This window comes from Phalacrocorax carbo, chromosome 9 (assembly GCF_963921805.1).
Source record: "Phalacrocorax carbo chromosome 9, bPhaCar2.1, whole genome shotgun sequence".
Taxonomy (NCBI): domain Eukaryota; kingdom Metazoa; phylum Chordata; class Aves; order Suliformes; family Phalacrocoracidae; genus Phalacrocorax; species Phalacrocorax carbo.
In genome coordinates this window covers 14,021,564-14,036,257 of record NC_087521.1, presented here as the reverse complement: position 1 = coordinate 14,036,257, position 14,694 = coordinate 14,021,564, and the positions used below count along the sequence as shown (strand labels likewise).

Below are 14,694 nucleotides of genomic sequence, written 5' to 3'. Positions count from 1 at the left end.
CCTGGACTGGCTGCTTTTATGTTGGAAATACTTTTTTTGGTTTTTTTTCCCTTAAATGACCTCTAAGGGGTTCAGAGCTGAAAGGTATAATACGTTTGGCTGTGAAACATAACCTTTTAAATATCTTCCTCTTTCCCCTTCTAATTCAGGGGTGCCTGATTTTGAGCGATGAACTGAATCATGCATCACTAGTGCTTGGAGCAAGACTGTCAGGAGCAACTATTCGAATCTTTAAGCACAACAGTAAGTATCAGATGGTGGACTCTGCCTTTCTGCAGATGCTATAGATAAGATGCAATCTCTTCTGTCTTCTAATAGTTGGAAATCTAATTTCATGCAAGGAAATCAACTGCTGGTTACCTGAAAGGTCAGAAGACTACTGAGAATTTAATCATCCTGAACTGGATGGTTTTTTTGATACGCTCAGTCTCAATTAATAACATTTTTATCCTGAAGCTGTTCTGGCTTACATTTTCTGCATGTGAAGAGGAACATTCTGCCCTTTAGCAAGTCGAGGGGCACCAGTGTTTTAACATGGCTTCCTGTTACGTGGATAGCTCAGCAAGATTAGACTACTCTAACAGCCCCTGTGACATAGTAATGCAATCTTGTAGTGGTCTAGGTTACAATTTGGGTGGTAAGAAAGTTTAATTTTAGGACCAGATGCCAACATGATCCTACAGTAACAAAATCTTACAAATGCAGATGTCCTAGCTAAGCTAGACAGATATGCATTGGTACAATGTAGTACAAAAGGAATTTTTGGGATGTGAAGCATAGATTAATTTCACTAAGTTACATGCTTTAAGTATTTGTTCCAAAATATACAGAATTTTCACTTTGCTACTTTCAGCTTCCTCCAAAAGAGGTATTTAGAATAACTTTCAGATTAAAAATACTTAGGGTTTCCTTTTCTCTTATTCTCAGTGAAAGAGGTACCTGGTTGTCCTTGATGGGTAAAGCCACTACCTTCATTCTTCAGCTGCTTCTAATACTCTTTATAGTATCGATCTCCGAGATCATGATGACTCTTGAGCTCTTTGAAGTGTGTGGTGGTGACAACAAAGCTGGGGTGGCTGCAACTATTTTAATTTCTGTGTCCTACTTGATAGTGGATCCTTTGCTGTGATTATTGCTTCTTTTGTGTCCCAGTTCCTCCCTTAATTCTTCATAAATCTTGATTGCTGGGCAAGCTCAGAAAAGCTTTGCATTCAACTTCTGCATTTGTATAGACATACTTCTAAACATTGCATCCAGTTCCAGACAGACATTGTTCTGTGTATGAGGAGAAGGACTTAGAAGCTCTGGTGTGATGAGGAAGAATAGGTGATCTGTGGGAATGGGGTACTCAACTAGCAATGGTGAGATTGGGGGGATATTCTAGAAACCTCATAGTTGATGGGGATCTGTGAAAGAGAATGGAGTGGCAGATTAGAATCAGAAGGCAGAATACAAGCAATGATCTTGGCCTGCCAAGATGATGTTCAATTCATAGTTATGTATGTGGTCTCAGCCCTACTCTTGTTATACTCTGTGCTGCCTTAGTTAACGTCATTTTCCTGAGATGTTAATGGCTTTATTCATATTCCGAAATGATGGGGGGGGGGGGGGGGGGGGAAGAAAAATCCCCCTTAATATCCTTGTTCAGTGTTTTCCCTTTTTTTTTCCCTACCTCATTCTGCAGTTTGTCCTTTTTGTCACGGTCAGACCTAGTTCCTGGTCTTCCCCTCTTTCTTGAGAGAATTGAGCAGAGGTTGATATTTCATTGTTCTCCCTAACTGCACTAAAGTAGTCGTCTTTTCCTTGAGAGATTTGTTGGAGGCAGGGACTCCACTGCTGACTTCATCTTTGTACTTTTCTGAACATTAGCTGTCTTTTAACAATCTAACTGACCTATTTTGCTTTATGATTTCTAATCTAGTTCTAGTTCACAAGCTCCTTTCACTGCTACAACTGCCCTAGTCTACCAATCCTTTTCTCATGATTGTTTGCGCTTTTTCATGCCCTTGTCTTTATAATTGTCTCTTGCGCAGCACGTTACCTTTTATGGTTTTATTCTCATCTCCACTCCTTTCCTTGGTTGGGGTTTTTTTTTGTGGTGGTTTGGTGGTTTGTTTTGGTTTTTTAAATTTTTTTTTTCAGGACTGATTTCATATGTATTTGCTTGCATTAGTCAGGTCTTCTAGGATCATGGCAAGTGTTCGTAGCCAAAGCTAGTAAGGCTTCAGTATACATTGCTGCTAAGAACTTCATCTGTCTAGTTTCTGGTATGCTGAGCACTGTCCTCTTTCCTACACTGATGGTTCTTTTTTCTTCCTTTTCTATTTTCTGGTTTAGTAGCTTCCTGTTCCACACCTCCAGTCCCTTCAATTATAAACAAAGTAATAAAAAAGTACGCTTGCTCTGCTTCTGGTCCTGCATTTTGGTCTGTCTTCTACTTACCTTTAGTTGATGATCCTTGAGCATGCCTGCTCTTTTTTGAGTTATTTCTATCCACAAGGATGTGCTTACAACCTAACTTGCTTGCTCTTTTCTGCACAATGACATACCTTCCCTTTTTTTCCCCTTTTTTGTTTTTCCTTCCTTCCTTGTTTGCTGTTTGTGCCTAATGCTCTAACTTGTGTTTTTTAGCTTGGGATGATGAAATTCTTCCTAGAAGTTCACACAGTCACCCATTCCCTTTAATTTCATCTGTGGGGCCCACAGCTAGATGAAGCCCATGCTTATAGACTTATGTATGGTCTGTCCTCCACACTGGAGCAATTTGTGCATTTCTGGAGTATTGCTGTCTTTAGTCATGTTAAAGCTCAAGCTAGTAGCTGTTTTGGTACCATTTAACAGTAATTTCTGGTGCAGATATGCAAAGCCTGGAGAAGCTGCTCAAAGATGCTATTGTGCATGGGCAACCTCGTACACGGAGGCCCTGGAAAAAAATTCTTATCTTGGTGGAAGGAATATACAGGTACAAACTATTCTTTATATTCCTAAGACCCTCCACATGAGATCTAGCTGCTTAGTATTTGGGTTCTTTTGCCAAATCCAACTATCAATATAGTCACTTCATAGTTATTTCATTAATCTCATCTGCGAATGAAATTGAGCTATATATGTCTCACATCCTGGATTTCCTGTTGCTAGTACTGTAGCTGCCCTGTTGCTATCACAGTGCTTCCCACGTCCTGATTAGATTGTAGATATTAATTAATCTAAACTGATTATTTACATCAGAGCTGAGGTCTTAAATCGCTTGTCCATTCCATTCTTTCTGTGCTCACTAGATGATGCTAGTGTGAATGGAATTGTGAAAATTGAATGTTTTTGCCAAGAGTGAGTAGGGGCATGTAGTAGGCTTAGCTGTGTTTAGGTATTTAAATCATAGTGACTTTCAGCACAACATGGGGCATTTGGAGTGCTACTAATGAGAGTCTAGACAGTTTTTAAACTTAAGAAAACAGGTAAGTAGATGTCAGATCAGAATACTGACATTAGGGTGGAAGTAAAAATGAGAATTAATTTATAAAATTGTCACTGAACACATTCCTTTGCCTTAACTTCCTGATGCTTCCTGTTGTTTAGTCCATATGTCAGCATCTCAGAGATGCTAAACAGGCCCAGAGATCTGGGCTCCAGGTGCAAGGAGTTATCGTCCAAGTCTCTGCAGAACACAATGTGTCTAGCAAATTTTGTGTGCTCATAACTACTGATAGAGTGAAGAAAAGAAAGGTTAGTGACTTTAGGCTTTGTAAGGAGGCCCCAACCATTATATCAACTTACACTGAATTTCTGTTTTTCAACAGTATGGAGGGATCCATAGTCCGGTTGCCTGAAGTGATTGCCCTTAAGAAGAAGTACAAGTCTTATCTGTACCTTGATGAGGCTCATAGTATAGGTGCCCTGGGTCCCAGTGGCCGGGGTGTAGTGGACTATTTTGGGCTCAGTCCTGAAGATGTGGATGTTATGATGGGAACATTCACAAAAAGCTTTGGAGCTGCTGGAGGATACATTGGGGGCAAGAAGGTAAAAAGCTGGGAATCTCATGGCTGTTTCAGGCTGGTGGTGGAGTCCTTCATGAGCATTTTAAAGTTGATCTGTTTCTCAAGTACCCTTATAGTCCGTTTGTTTCATAATTTTACATACTGTCTAGTACAGTGAAAGTCTGTGCAATGCAGAAGAGCCTAGTCTAGTAAAATGCCTCATAATTGTATAGTTCTCACATGGTCAGTGATGATGTCAGTTTGCAGAATGCACAGTAGTGGTGTAATATCTATTTAGGAACTGCTAGGAGCCAGGAAGCAGGGATTTTTAAAATGTTGCTTTTAATGAGACTTGCAGGAAAAATGCTAAAACCTTAAGGTTTTTGGCCTGTTTGGAGGAAAATCCCTTCCCAGGTTAGTTTGGTAGAATTGATTCAACTCTAATAGTGTGCTTTCTAAAAGATACTTCTTGCCTTCTTTGGGTGCGTTTTAGTGGTTTTTTTTTTTGCTTGGTTTGGGTTTTTTTTTGTTTGCTTGTTTTTTGTGGTGTGGGTTTTGGGTTTGTTTTTTGGCTACTGACTCTTCTGTTGGAAAGTACTGCTAGAAAGTGCTGCCCTTGCCAAACACCTTCTTTTGGGAGGGATGGTGTAGACAATTGCATGTGTCCCCTTCCTCATATCCTCAAATATATCTCTCAGATCAGGCTTCTAAGCTTTCTTTGAGAGTAAAATTCTGCCATTTTCCTACCAGGACAATAATTTTTTAGATACTAACACTGACAATTACTTCAGCCCAAGTGGAGCTTGGCTCCACCCAAATGGAGATGGAACTTGCAGATCCTCCTCTTTGGGAATTTACTACAGTTCGATTAAAATTACTGTGACATCTTCCCCAGAAGAAAGCACTGTATTAATCTTTTTCCAAAGGTAGTAGTAGGCTAGTGGGATTAACTCCCTTGGCATAAGGTGGTTATGGTTTAGCCCCAGTCAGCAACCACGCAGCCGCTTGCTCACTCCCACCACAGTGGGATCAGGAGAGAATTGGAAGGGTAAAAGTGAGAAAGCTCGTGGGTTGAAATAAAGACAGTTTAAAAGGGAAAGCAAAAGCTGTGCACACAAACAAAGCAAAACAAGGAATTCAGTCACTACTTCCCATGCGCAGGCAGGTGCTCAGCCATTTCCAGGAAAGCAGGGCTCCATCAAGCATAACAGTTCCTTGGGAAGACCAAACACCATCACTCCGAAAGTCCCCCCTTCCTCCTTCTTGCCCCAGCTTTATATGCTGAGCATGATGTCACATGGTCTGGGATATCCCTTTGGTCAGTTGGGGTCAGCTGTCCTGGCTGTGTCCCCTCCCAGCTTCTTGTGCCCCTGGCAGAGCATGGGGAGCTGAAAAAGTCCTTGACTAGTGTAAGCACTACTTAGCAACAGCTAAAACACCTCCACATTATCACCACTGTTTTCAGCACACATCCAAAACACAGCCCCATACTAGCTACTATGAAGAAAATTAACTCTATCCCAGCTGAAACCAGGACAGGTGAAGCAGCTAAGAGTCTTTCACAGCTGTGTTTTAGCTACCGTTTGAAGGATTGCTTCAGAGGCAAGAGGCCTTAAGTCTTCTTACCTAGTTTATTTCAAAGTCACTTTACAACTTCCTCTCACTTAACACTGACTCCAGGCAGACAGCAGCATAAGATTGAAAACTTCCACATATTTCTATAATATGTTCCCAGCTTGTGCTATCTACAGGGCTATCATTATTAATTTTATAGTACCAGAAGACAGAATCTGTCCTGACACTTGTACTGGTCTTTACAATATTTTGCTGGAGTGGTCTGGATATTATAGAGTTGTTTTATTACAGTTAACAACAAGCAGCCTGGATCTACAGTGTGTTGTCCTTTGTTCCTATATAACCTGGTTTTGCCCTCTAACAAATGTAGCAAGTGTGTTTAACTGGGAAATGCAGGAGGGGAAGGCTGAGGTTCTTATGCTCTTAAATTGCACCTGCTTCTTTATTTATATTGTGCTGATGAATGGGAGAAAATATTTTGTGACCTGTTACCCTATTTGTTGACTTTTGTAGGGAAACAATTGTATTGAGCATGATACATAAGCACTTACGGATCCTGCTCCCCGCTATTTAATTTGGTTTATACTCCCACTGTTATAATAAATGCTTTTGAAACACAGCCGGCACACAGCCTGAGTAATGCAAACACCTTGTTGCAGTCTAGTACTGGTGGTGTTAGCTAAACAAGCCTGTCATAGGCATTTGTCTTTGATCAACACACATTCTTGCCCTGCGACATAATTACGGGTTTCATGTCCCTGCTGTTTGCTTTTCAACTGTTTATTACTTGTACTGTAAAATCAATCCTTGAGATACCTGTTCTCTTCCAGGACATTCTGGAGGAGGTTTCTTGTGGTGGGCTGTTTTATTGTATGATTAAGACACGACAATGAAGCATTTCTTTGAGTGCTGGGAAGGTGATGTCTGATGCCTCTTGTGTTTTGCTAGGAACTGATTGATTACCTCAGGACATACTCTCACAGTGCCGTGTATGCAACATCACTGTCACCTCCTGTTGTGGAGCAAATCATCACCTCCATGAAGTGCATTATGGGTGAAGATGGTACAGCTGTTGGTGAGTCTTTCTAACAGTAAGCTTGTGGAAGGGGGAAGCCAAACAGATAATTCATTCAGTGGACACATTCATAATTATCTGTTAGTACACGTAGACTTGGAGTTTCTGGAGCAATAAACCAATTTACTATCCTACTTGGCAGATCAGCCTAATAACAGCATAAGGAATTTCCAGCTAGAGGTAAGTCATCTTAATCTTGTCTAAGACACAGTATTGTCTTGTATTGATTTTTGTTCTGTGTCTGGCTTTTCTAGTCTCCTCCTTTCATTGTCTATCCTTTGTTATTTGACCTACCCTTTAGATTGTTTTCAGAGTATTTTGCTATGTATTTTTTAGTCTTGTGTGCTGGTTACTGCAGGGGCAATGCTTTTGATTTTCATCTCTAGTATAATTTGATGTTTGCACCTCAGTTACAGTAAATATGGGAATGTTTCTGAAATCCCTTTTGGGGAGCTACAGGCAGTTTTCAAGATCAGTAGACTTAATGCATCAGGAGAAGAACCTCAGCATATTCATATTTATCTTAGTTTTCCTTTTTCATTATGGAAGTAAGAAAGGGGAAATTGTAGTAGTCTCAATGCATTCAAAGTCAAAACACAAATTTTTGTCTCACTTGCCTGGTAAGTAGCAACTTCCTTCAGTTATAGCATGAAGTAAATAGCTTGCACTTTTGATGCTTAAGCTGCCTCGAAACTGAAATCGTACAGCACTTTGCATGTAGGATGCTTGTCCCTCTTCACAGGTAATTAAAAAGTTGTGAGTAGCTTACACTGGATGCCAGCATAGTTTGCTGAGGATCTGTCAGTGGCATTCAGTTCAGAGGCTCTTAGAATTCAAACTGCAGAATATATTCAGTTATGGGAGTTTCAGGCATCTGGCCACAAGGTGGTGGTGTACACTGAAGAACCGTATTTACTTTTGAACACGGGTCATCTGACCTACTAACCTGACAGTGAAAAAGCTCGCTGGAAACATGGCTTAAGGATTTTTCTGTTATAACAGGTTTCATTTGGTTTGCTTACATTTTCTGAGATCAGATTTAAGTGCCAGCAGTTGGTGTTGGTCGTTGCTCAATAGAGAAGTCATCGTTGAGGCAGGTACAGCTGGGCAGTGGCCTGTATCTGTGCTAGCATTGAGTGCTTCCAAGTGGTCCATGTGAGATACCTCTACTAGCCAAGAGTTGTTCCCAGTGCTGCTCTCAAGAACAGATATTAATCAAGCTTCAAGCTATGTGAAACCTTGTGCAAAAGGGCTGGGTCTTGCTGTCCTCTTAAAAATGACTGAGCTCTTTAGCTGGTGATTTGCCAACAGTCTGTGGTCTGCTCAGGCGTTGCTTGTTTTGGGTTTCTTCCAGTATCTGTTTTGCTTAATGAAGTGGGAAGCGAAGAACATGTAACTGATTTCTGTTTGCAGTATTCAAACTCGGGCATTTCTGCTCCTTTCTGAGGCTACATTGTGATATTCGTTCAAGCCAGGAGAATGGAAGCAACTTCCATTCCAGACTGTTCTCCTGCCATTATGCCAGCAATATCCATCAGAGCTGAAAGGTGAACCAGATCAGGAGCCAATTTGACAAAAAAACAAACTCAAAAGGCTTTTTTAATTGTCATGTTGCTTAAAATGCATATCAGGCTATATTCTGCTAATTTGGTGCTAAGGGGTACCAGAACTCCTAGCCACTCTTTCTGTTGAGAAAAGAAGTGGGTTTGGTGCTTGAAAGCCATGTCATTTCAAAAAAGCCTCTGTACATTCAATTTCTGTATGAACTGTAGCGCTTTTCGGAAGTGCTGGATGTAACAGCTGGATAGCCAAAGTCCTGTCCACTCATACTCAGAAAGGATTTCTTGGCTACAGGCTTCGTGAAAGTGTTACTGGCTTCCTAAGCATCTAAGTCAGCGTTCCGTTAGGATAAGCACCTCGTAGGATGATCCCTGCATGAAAGTGCTTCTCTGTTCATTTTCTGCACAGTGCCGTTTCCCAGTCGTGCATTTTTTAATTGCCCTAAGGCTATAGAGATAATATTAATTTGTAGGCATTTTCTGTGGATGAAGTTGGCAAAAGTTCAATTGGGTGACTTGAGCAGCTGCTTAGTGATAGCATGACATAGTTTTTTTCCTTGTTTAAGGGCTTTGGCTGAAAAAACTTCTGTTTGGATTCTGTGGAATTCCGGGTGGGGTTCTGGAGGACCTCTGCCTGCAGTTGGTTTGACTATGGGTAAATGTGGAGTAGAGTGCTGCTGGTAGGAGTTGTTCACTGGAAGACAAGTAGAGAAATAGTGTTAAACGGAGTCACTGGTAAGCACCTCTGAGTTGACTGTATTACAAATATTTAACTGCTTTTAAATTAGTGAAGCTGAACCTAAGGGTTGAAAGAAGACTGAGATAGGGTAATGGTTTTACAAGGGCACAGGAGTTGGAGCTGGAGTTGGAACAGTAGATGGCTAGCTCCCAACCCCATTTTTTGGGCCACAGCTAAATCTTTTACCAGCTTCAAGAATGCTTTCTCGAAAAGAGCCTTTGCAGCTTTTTTTGTCTGCCTGGTTCTGTTCACCACACACTCTTCGTAAAAGCTGCTGTCCTCCATGACATCAAACCTTTGTGGAAATTGTGATGTCAGATTGAGACGGTGTGTAGCTGAGGAATAAATAATAGGAAGCAATTAGTTTTTGAGGACAAAAGGGGTTTTTTGTGTATTTTGCAAGGAGTTAATTCCTCTTTACTTCAGGTTATTTCTAAATCTAATGAAACACCTGGAGGCTCTAAACTTACAATATAAGGCGTTGTAGTTACTAAAACTCTACATAACTTAAAAAAAGTAAATATCTCCTTTCAGATCCTTCCAGCAAGCTGCTGGTGACTAAATAGGATGTTAGTGGGAGGCAGCACAGACAAAATACAGATGCTATGAAAAGCTGAATGGCTGCTTATAGAGAACATAAGATGGATGGCATGCAAATGTGCTGCCTGAGTTGGGACAGTAGTTTCCTGTGTCTTGTTTTCAAACTTATCTGTTAATTCTCTGTACTGTTTATGCATGTAAATGACTAGTCAGACTCAATCTCTCCGAAGACAGTTAAGGGATTATAATTATATATGAATATATTACTTGCTCCTTCATGCAGACTGTAAAAAAACCACTCTAACAGTCAAAGCGACAGCAGAACCATGTTATGGATTCTTGGTAGTGGTGCTTCCAGTACAGCTTCTGAAACTCCTCTGCGTTATTAGCTCAATGCTGTATATCTGTCCTACTTTACTTTGCATTACTTGTCTTGCATGTAATTGGCTAGAAGACTATCATGCAGTCTTAAACAAAACATACCTAATTTGTGATCACTTCAAGAATTTCTTCAATAGAACAGTCGTCTTCAAGAGTGGTGAACATCTTGAGCACATAGAATATCTTCAGGGAACTCCAGTGACAATGCATATGGGTATCTTGCATATCAACACATTTGGCTTTGATATCTGGTAGAGCAAGGTGAGTAGGAGAGATGGGTAAGGCTTCTTTCCACAAAAGCAGTTTTTTGGAGCTGGTTTTCCAGTTCAAAGTCACTATGGTTGAAATTGTTAACGAGCAGGTGTTGCAGATGATTGTCAGCAGTTCAGTGGATGCTGATTTTTCTGTTCAGCCACAGAGAGGAATGAAGTTCAGGGTGTTTTGTAGATAAAGGGGCTTTTTAAAACAATAATAATAAAAAGACATAATAAGCAGACGTTTTGGGGTCATAGTATACACAAAGATGACAAATTGATTCATGGAATGGAGTTCTGGAAACTTGTAGCGTAGAGCCGTTGGATTCTTGCTGTTCATATGATGTTTAGGTTATTAAAGTTGACTGTAGGGAAAGTGAGAGCTTGGTGCTTGTCCTGGTAAATGAGGCATTGTTGGGATTTATGGTATTAAGTATTTAACCTGTGTCGGGGAATTTTTCAGCATCAGTGGGTAAGTTTGACTTGAAAGTTGGATTTTTTTACCATTACAATCTCACTAGGACTGGGAATCCAGTCGGCTCCTCTCTCCTTTTACGTAAAAGCCAGTGATATATCCTGTGCAACTGGAGTTCTGTTAGCACTGTTGGTGTTCAGGACCCAGCCTGTTTTTTGCCCTGATAACATTGCTAGGGGCAAGTGGAAGAAAATCATAAAACCCAACTGAGATGTGGGCAAATCAAAACATGCAAGGTGAAACCATCCTAGGAACTGGTTAACCTCCTTCAGAGATGAATCTTAGTTTGTTCTCTTGTGTATTAAAAACTGAAGGTGAGCCTTAAATCCAGGAGTGTTTTAAGTTTGAACTAAAGCTGGCAGTGTTATGGCTTGTAAAAAGAGGTGAACTACTTCCTCCCATGGATGTTAACTCACTAATAGTAATTATGCATGTCAATGTTTATTACAAGTCAATGTCTTCTATATCAGTTTCAGGAGACAAATATCCCACATCCAATCATATGCATACGTAGCATGTATAGAATAAGTTGTGGATAGACTTTGCCCAAGATGGCACTTAAATTTTGAATGAACATTGTCTTGAGCACTGTATAGAAACAAGGATTATTATCCTACATAGCTCTAATGTTGCAAGCAGTGGAGGTAGCAGTTGCATAGGCCGTCCCAGCTGCTGGGCTATCAGGAGCGAATAACCTTTAAAGGCTAGTCAGTTAGCTGCATGTAGTTTGATTGGTAGTTGTCTCCTCTGAGCCAGCAGCATAGTTGATTGTATCTAGTCAGAGGAAACTTGGAAAAAAAAAAAAGATTTCTAGTCTTGCCATTGCTGTGTGCAATAAATTTGAGTTAAATTAGAAAAGGTAGTTAAACCAATTATAGACAAAAGGAAAAGGAAAGAGTGTACAGCTGTGTTGTCAGAGAACTGAGCCTAACAGAGCTGTTGAGAAGACAGGACGATTGCTATACTGTTAACAGGCACAGGGAGAAGCACGCTGGAAATAAAACTAAGCCTGGTCTGCTGAACTTCTAGGGGAGAAAAGACAAAAATAAGTATTTTAACCTCCAGGTGGTTAATCAGACCCTCAAGCGAAGATGTGACCTCAGTAGTTTAATCAGCTGCCTAATCAGTAGGTTTCTTCAAGTTGGACACTTTGTAAAATTCCCCTTTTCTTTCCAAAGACAAACCAGAAGTATATGCAAGCATAAAGTGTAAGCATTAAAGAAGGAGTAGCCCATGTTACATCACTTAGAATTGAATTTTAAGTAGCTTACAGTATATTGATAAAAGAGGTTTGTACCTTGCCATTGTTAGCAGTAGATCCACAAATGGAAGCAGTGGCTGCTGTTGCGTTTAAAAGGGGAGATAAATACTCCTTGTGCAGGCTGAGGTTGAAAACATTCAATTAGCATTAAAATCGGTTCATTTGAATTTCTTCCAATAATGCACTTGTTAATGAGGTGTTAAATTGTCACCTTGGGAACCCAGGGAACAGTCAAAACTGATTTGAGCGAAGTGAAAACTTTTTTTGTTGCTGCCCTTGAGAATCTCAAGCTGAGCTGGGAAACTGTTGGAAAAACAAATACTCTGGGGGTCATAAAGAGAGTTTCCTGCTTCTCTCCAGGGGACTAACAGTTTTAAACATCACTCTCTGTATTTGTGCTTCCAGCTGAGGATCTTTTAAATCCAGCTTGTTGCAGCACCCCTATCTCCCTCCCACAGAGCATGGCAAGCCTCCAGAAAAATTGGTTTAACCTGGGCTGGGTAAGAGAACTCTTTCAGCCTTTGGTGCTTTGAAGAGTGTTTACAGACATCAGCAGAGCTGTACCCTTTGTGTTGCACATTGGAATGTGAGAATTCTTCAGTGCCTGTTTTTCTGGACTTTAATCAACATTGTGGTGTTTGTGCAAGAGCTCATAAACCTTTATAACTGTACATCTGCTTTGTTCTCATAACATTCTGGTCTTGTTATTTCTGTTCAGGTGTGGACTGTCATCCTGTATCTTCATAGCCTAAACACTGATCTGTCATAGCAGAAATACAACTAGGAATGTGGCTTTGTTGAAGTAATTTCGTTTTTCTGCATTTTTTACGTTACGTTTGATTTAAAGTATGTGGATCACTTTTTACCCTCAGTAGCACATGAGATGCCACATTTCTACAGAATGCTGAAATGCTGCTCACTGGGTAGCAGCTCACTAGCATATATTGTTAGCAATAGTATGATTAAAATGCTTGTAAGTCAGTATGGATGTTAAGGTAAAGCATTTGAACAGGAGTAATCACAGATGAGGTGATGTGCACTCTGTCTTTGGGTTAGTGTGAAATAGAGTTCATGGTTCCTGGTGTGATACATTATTTACTAGAGCAGAGTTTTTCTGAAAACACCCGAATGACCCATATAAGCACACCACTTCCTATGGTCAGCACTGGCAACAGCAGCAATTTTCTACATAGAAAAATTAATGCTAGTATTACAATACTGTCTGTAGTGTACAGACGTGGCAACATTTCGAGTCGTAGAATGGTTTGGCTTGGAAGGCACCTTTAAAGGTCATCTAGTCCAACCCCCATGCAGTGAGCAGGGACATCTTTGATTCTAGCTTCTTTGGAAACAAGTGACAGTCTGCAACTGAAGCCCTTTCTGTGGACTGTCTGCAGGTGTATTAGGCTATGCGGGACTCACAGACCAGTTGAACTACTGTCCTTGCGTACTTTAGTGGGTTCTGATGTAAAATGTGGTTGGCACCAGGTCAACTCATGCCATTTCACATCAGTGCAATTGATCTAACACAAATTCCCAAATGTGGACAATCTTGACAATCTACAGTGTTTACTTCAGTCCTACTACTGTGCATATGTTTGCTAATGTCCCAGACTAATAAACTTCCTTAAATAGTATGGGTTTAATCTTTGAAGGAAGAAGCTATCTGAAAAACCTGTGTGCCAATTAACATGTTTGGAGAGCATATGGCCAGCAGAGAGATTTAGGATAACTTTAAATGAGATTGTGCATATTCTGTTGTAGTCTAGCTTCAACAGTGGGGTTTAGCTCAAGACAAATTGGCTTGTCAGGAACAGGATAAATCAACCTGTAGAGCTTCTTGCTGCCATGGGTAAGCTTCTGTTAATGCTCGGGTTACTGCCTAATTGTTGCATAGTGGAAAAGTTGTGGTTACAAGGTTGTGTCTGGGGGGAAAAATGTATTACAGAGTGTGCATGCTTCTCAAGTTCATGTTGGCTAGCAGCTCCTAAGATTTCTTAACTTTCTGTGGGCACTGGGACTTCGCGCACACACAGACACGCATACGCCAGTAAAATACTCCTGATGCTTCTTAAGACTTTCAAACTTGCTTTCCTTCTAGTCAGGTTAATATTGTATTGTATAACTGTGTTGCCAGACTCGGGCCTTAAATGGGCAGTGGAGAACTCATTTGCCCTGCACCTAGCACCTCCAGAACCAAGTACTCTGTGCAAACAAGATATGGTACTCGTACAGAATAACTAACAGTATCAAGAGCTGGAAGCAGAATGCTTAATACCACCATTCGTTACTGAAAATAGCTTGCCTTTTCTAGGATTGTTGCTATATTCCTGACAAGTAACTTTTTGTTCAGGACCTGGCACTGCAGAGACAATTCTGGGTTTTATATGCGCTGCTTTGATCTTTCCAGGATCCTTGGAAAATAGAGCTGTGCAGGAAAAACAAGTCTATAAAAGTCACAGCAGAGGCAAGGCCCTCCAGGGTTTGGGCCTTTTCAGGCACAAAGCCTACTCTTCCACCTCACTGCAGTTCCAGGTGGCATGCTACCAGGAGCTGCTTGCCAAATACAACTTTCTAACATGGGAAAGCTCGACACCCTTCCTGTTGAAATTACTGCAGAGTTTTAGGGTAAATCTGAGAGCACACTGGAGAAGGATAAGTATGGCAGCCATAACAGATGTGCAGGCAGATGTGGGCAGCTCTGATAAGGTGGCAATTTTACAGGCTACAGCTTTTATCATGAGATGAACTTCCATAGCTATAAGCATCTTTGATGCCAAAGGAGAAACTAGAGACGTACAGGCCCTCTTCACAAAAAGATGTATGAAGACTGCATTCTGGGAAAGATTCAGGTGCTACTT

The 14,694-nt window shown here is 40.8% G+C and overlaps 1 protein-coding gene across 4 annotated transcripts in view; it reads left to right on the top strand.

Annotated features, from left to right (window-relative positions):
- Positions 1–14,694, top strand: part of SPTLC2 (serine palmitoyltransferase long chain base subunit 2) — an 83,267-nt gene that overhangs the window by 29,187 nt on the left and 39,386 nt on the right. For all 4 annotated transcript variants that reach the window (XR_010374441.1, XR_010374440.1, XM_064460484.1 and 1 more), the window contains 4 exons: positions 150–243; positions 2,857–2,962; positions 3,798–4,017; positions 6,498–6,624. Coding sequence is in view for 2 of the 4 variants with exons in the window: in XM_064460484.1 (XP_064316554.1) it covers positions 150–243; positions 2,857–2,962; positions 3,798–4,017; positions 6,498–6,624 (547 nt within the window). In the remaining 2 variants the exon portion in view is untranslated. The remainder of the gene's footprint in view (positions 1–149; positions 244–2,856; positions 2,963–3,797; positions 4,018–6,497; positions 6,625–14,694) is intronic.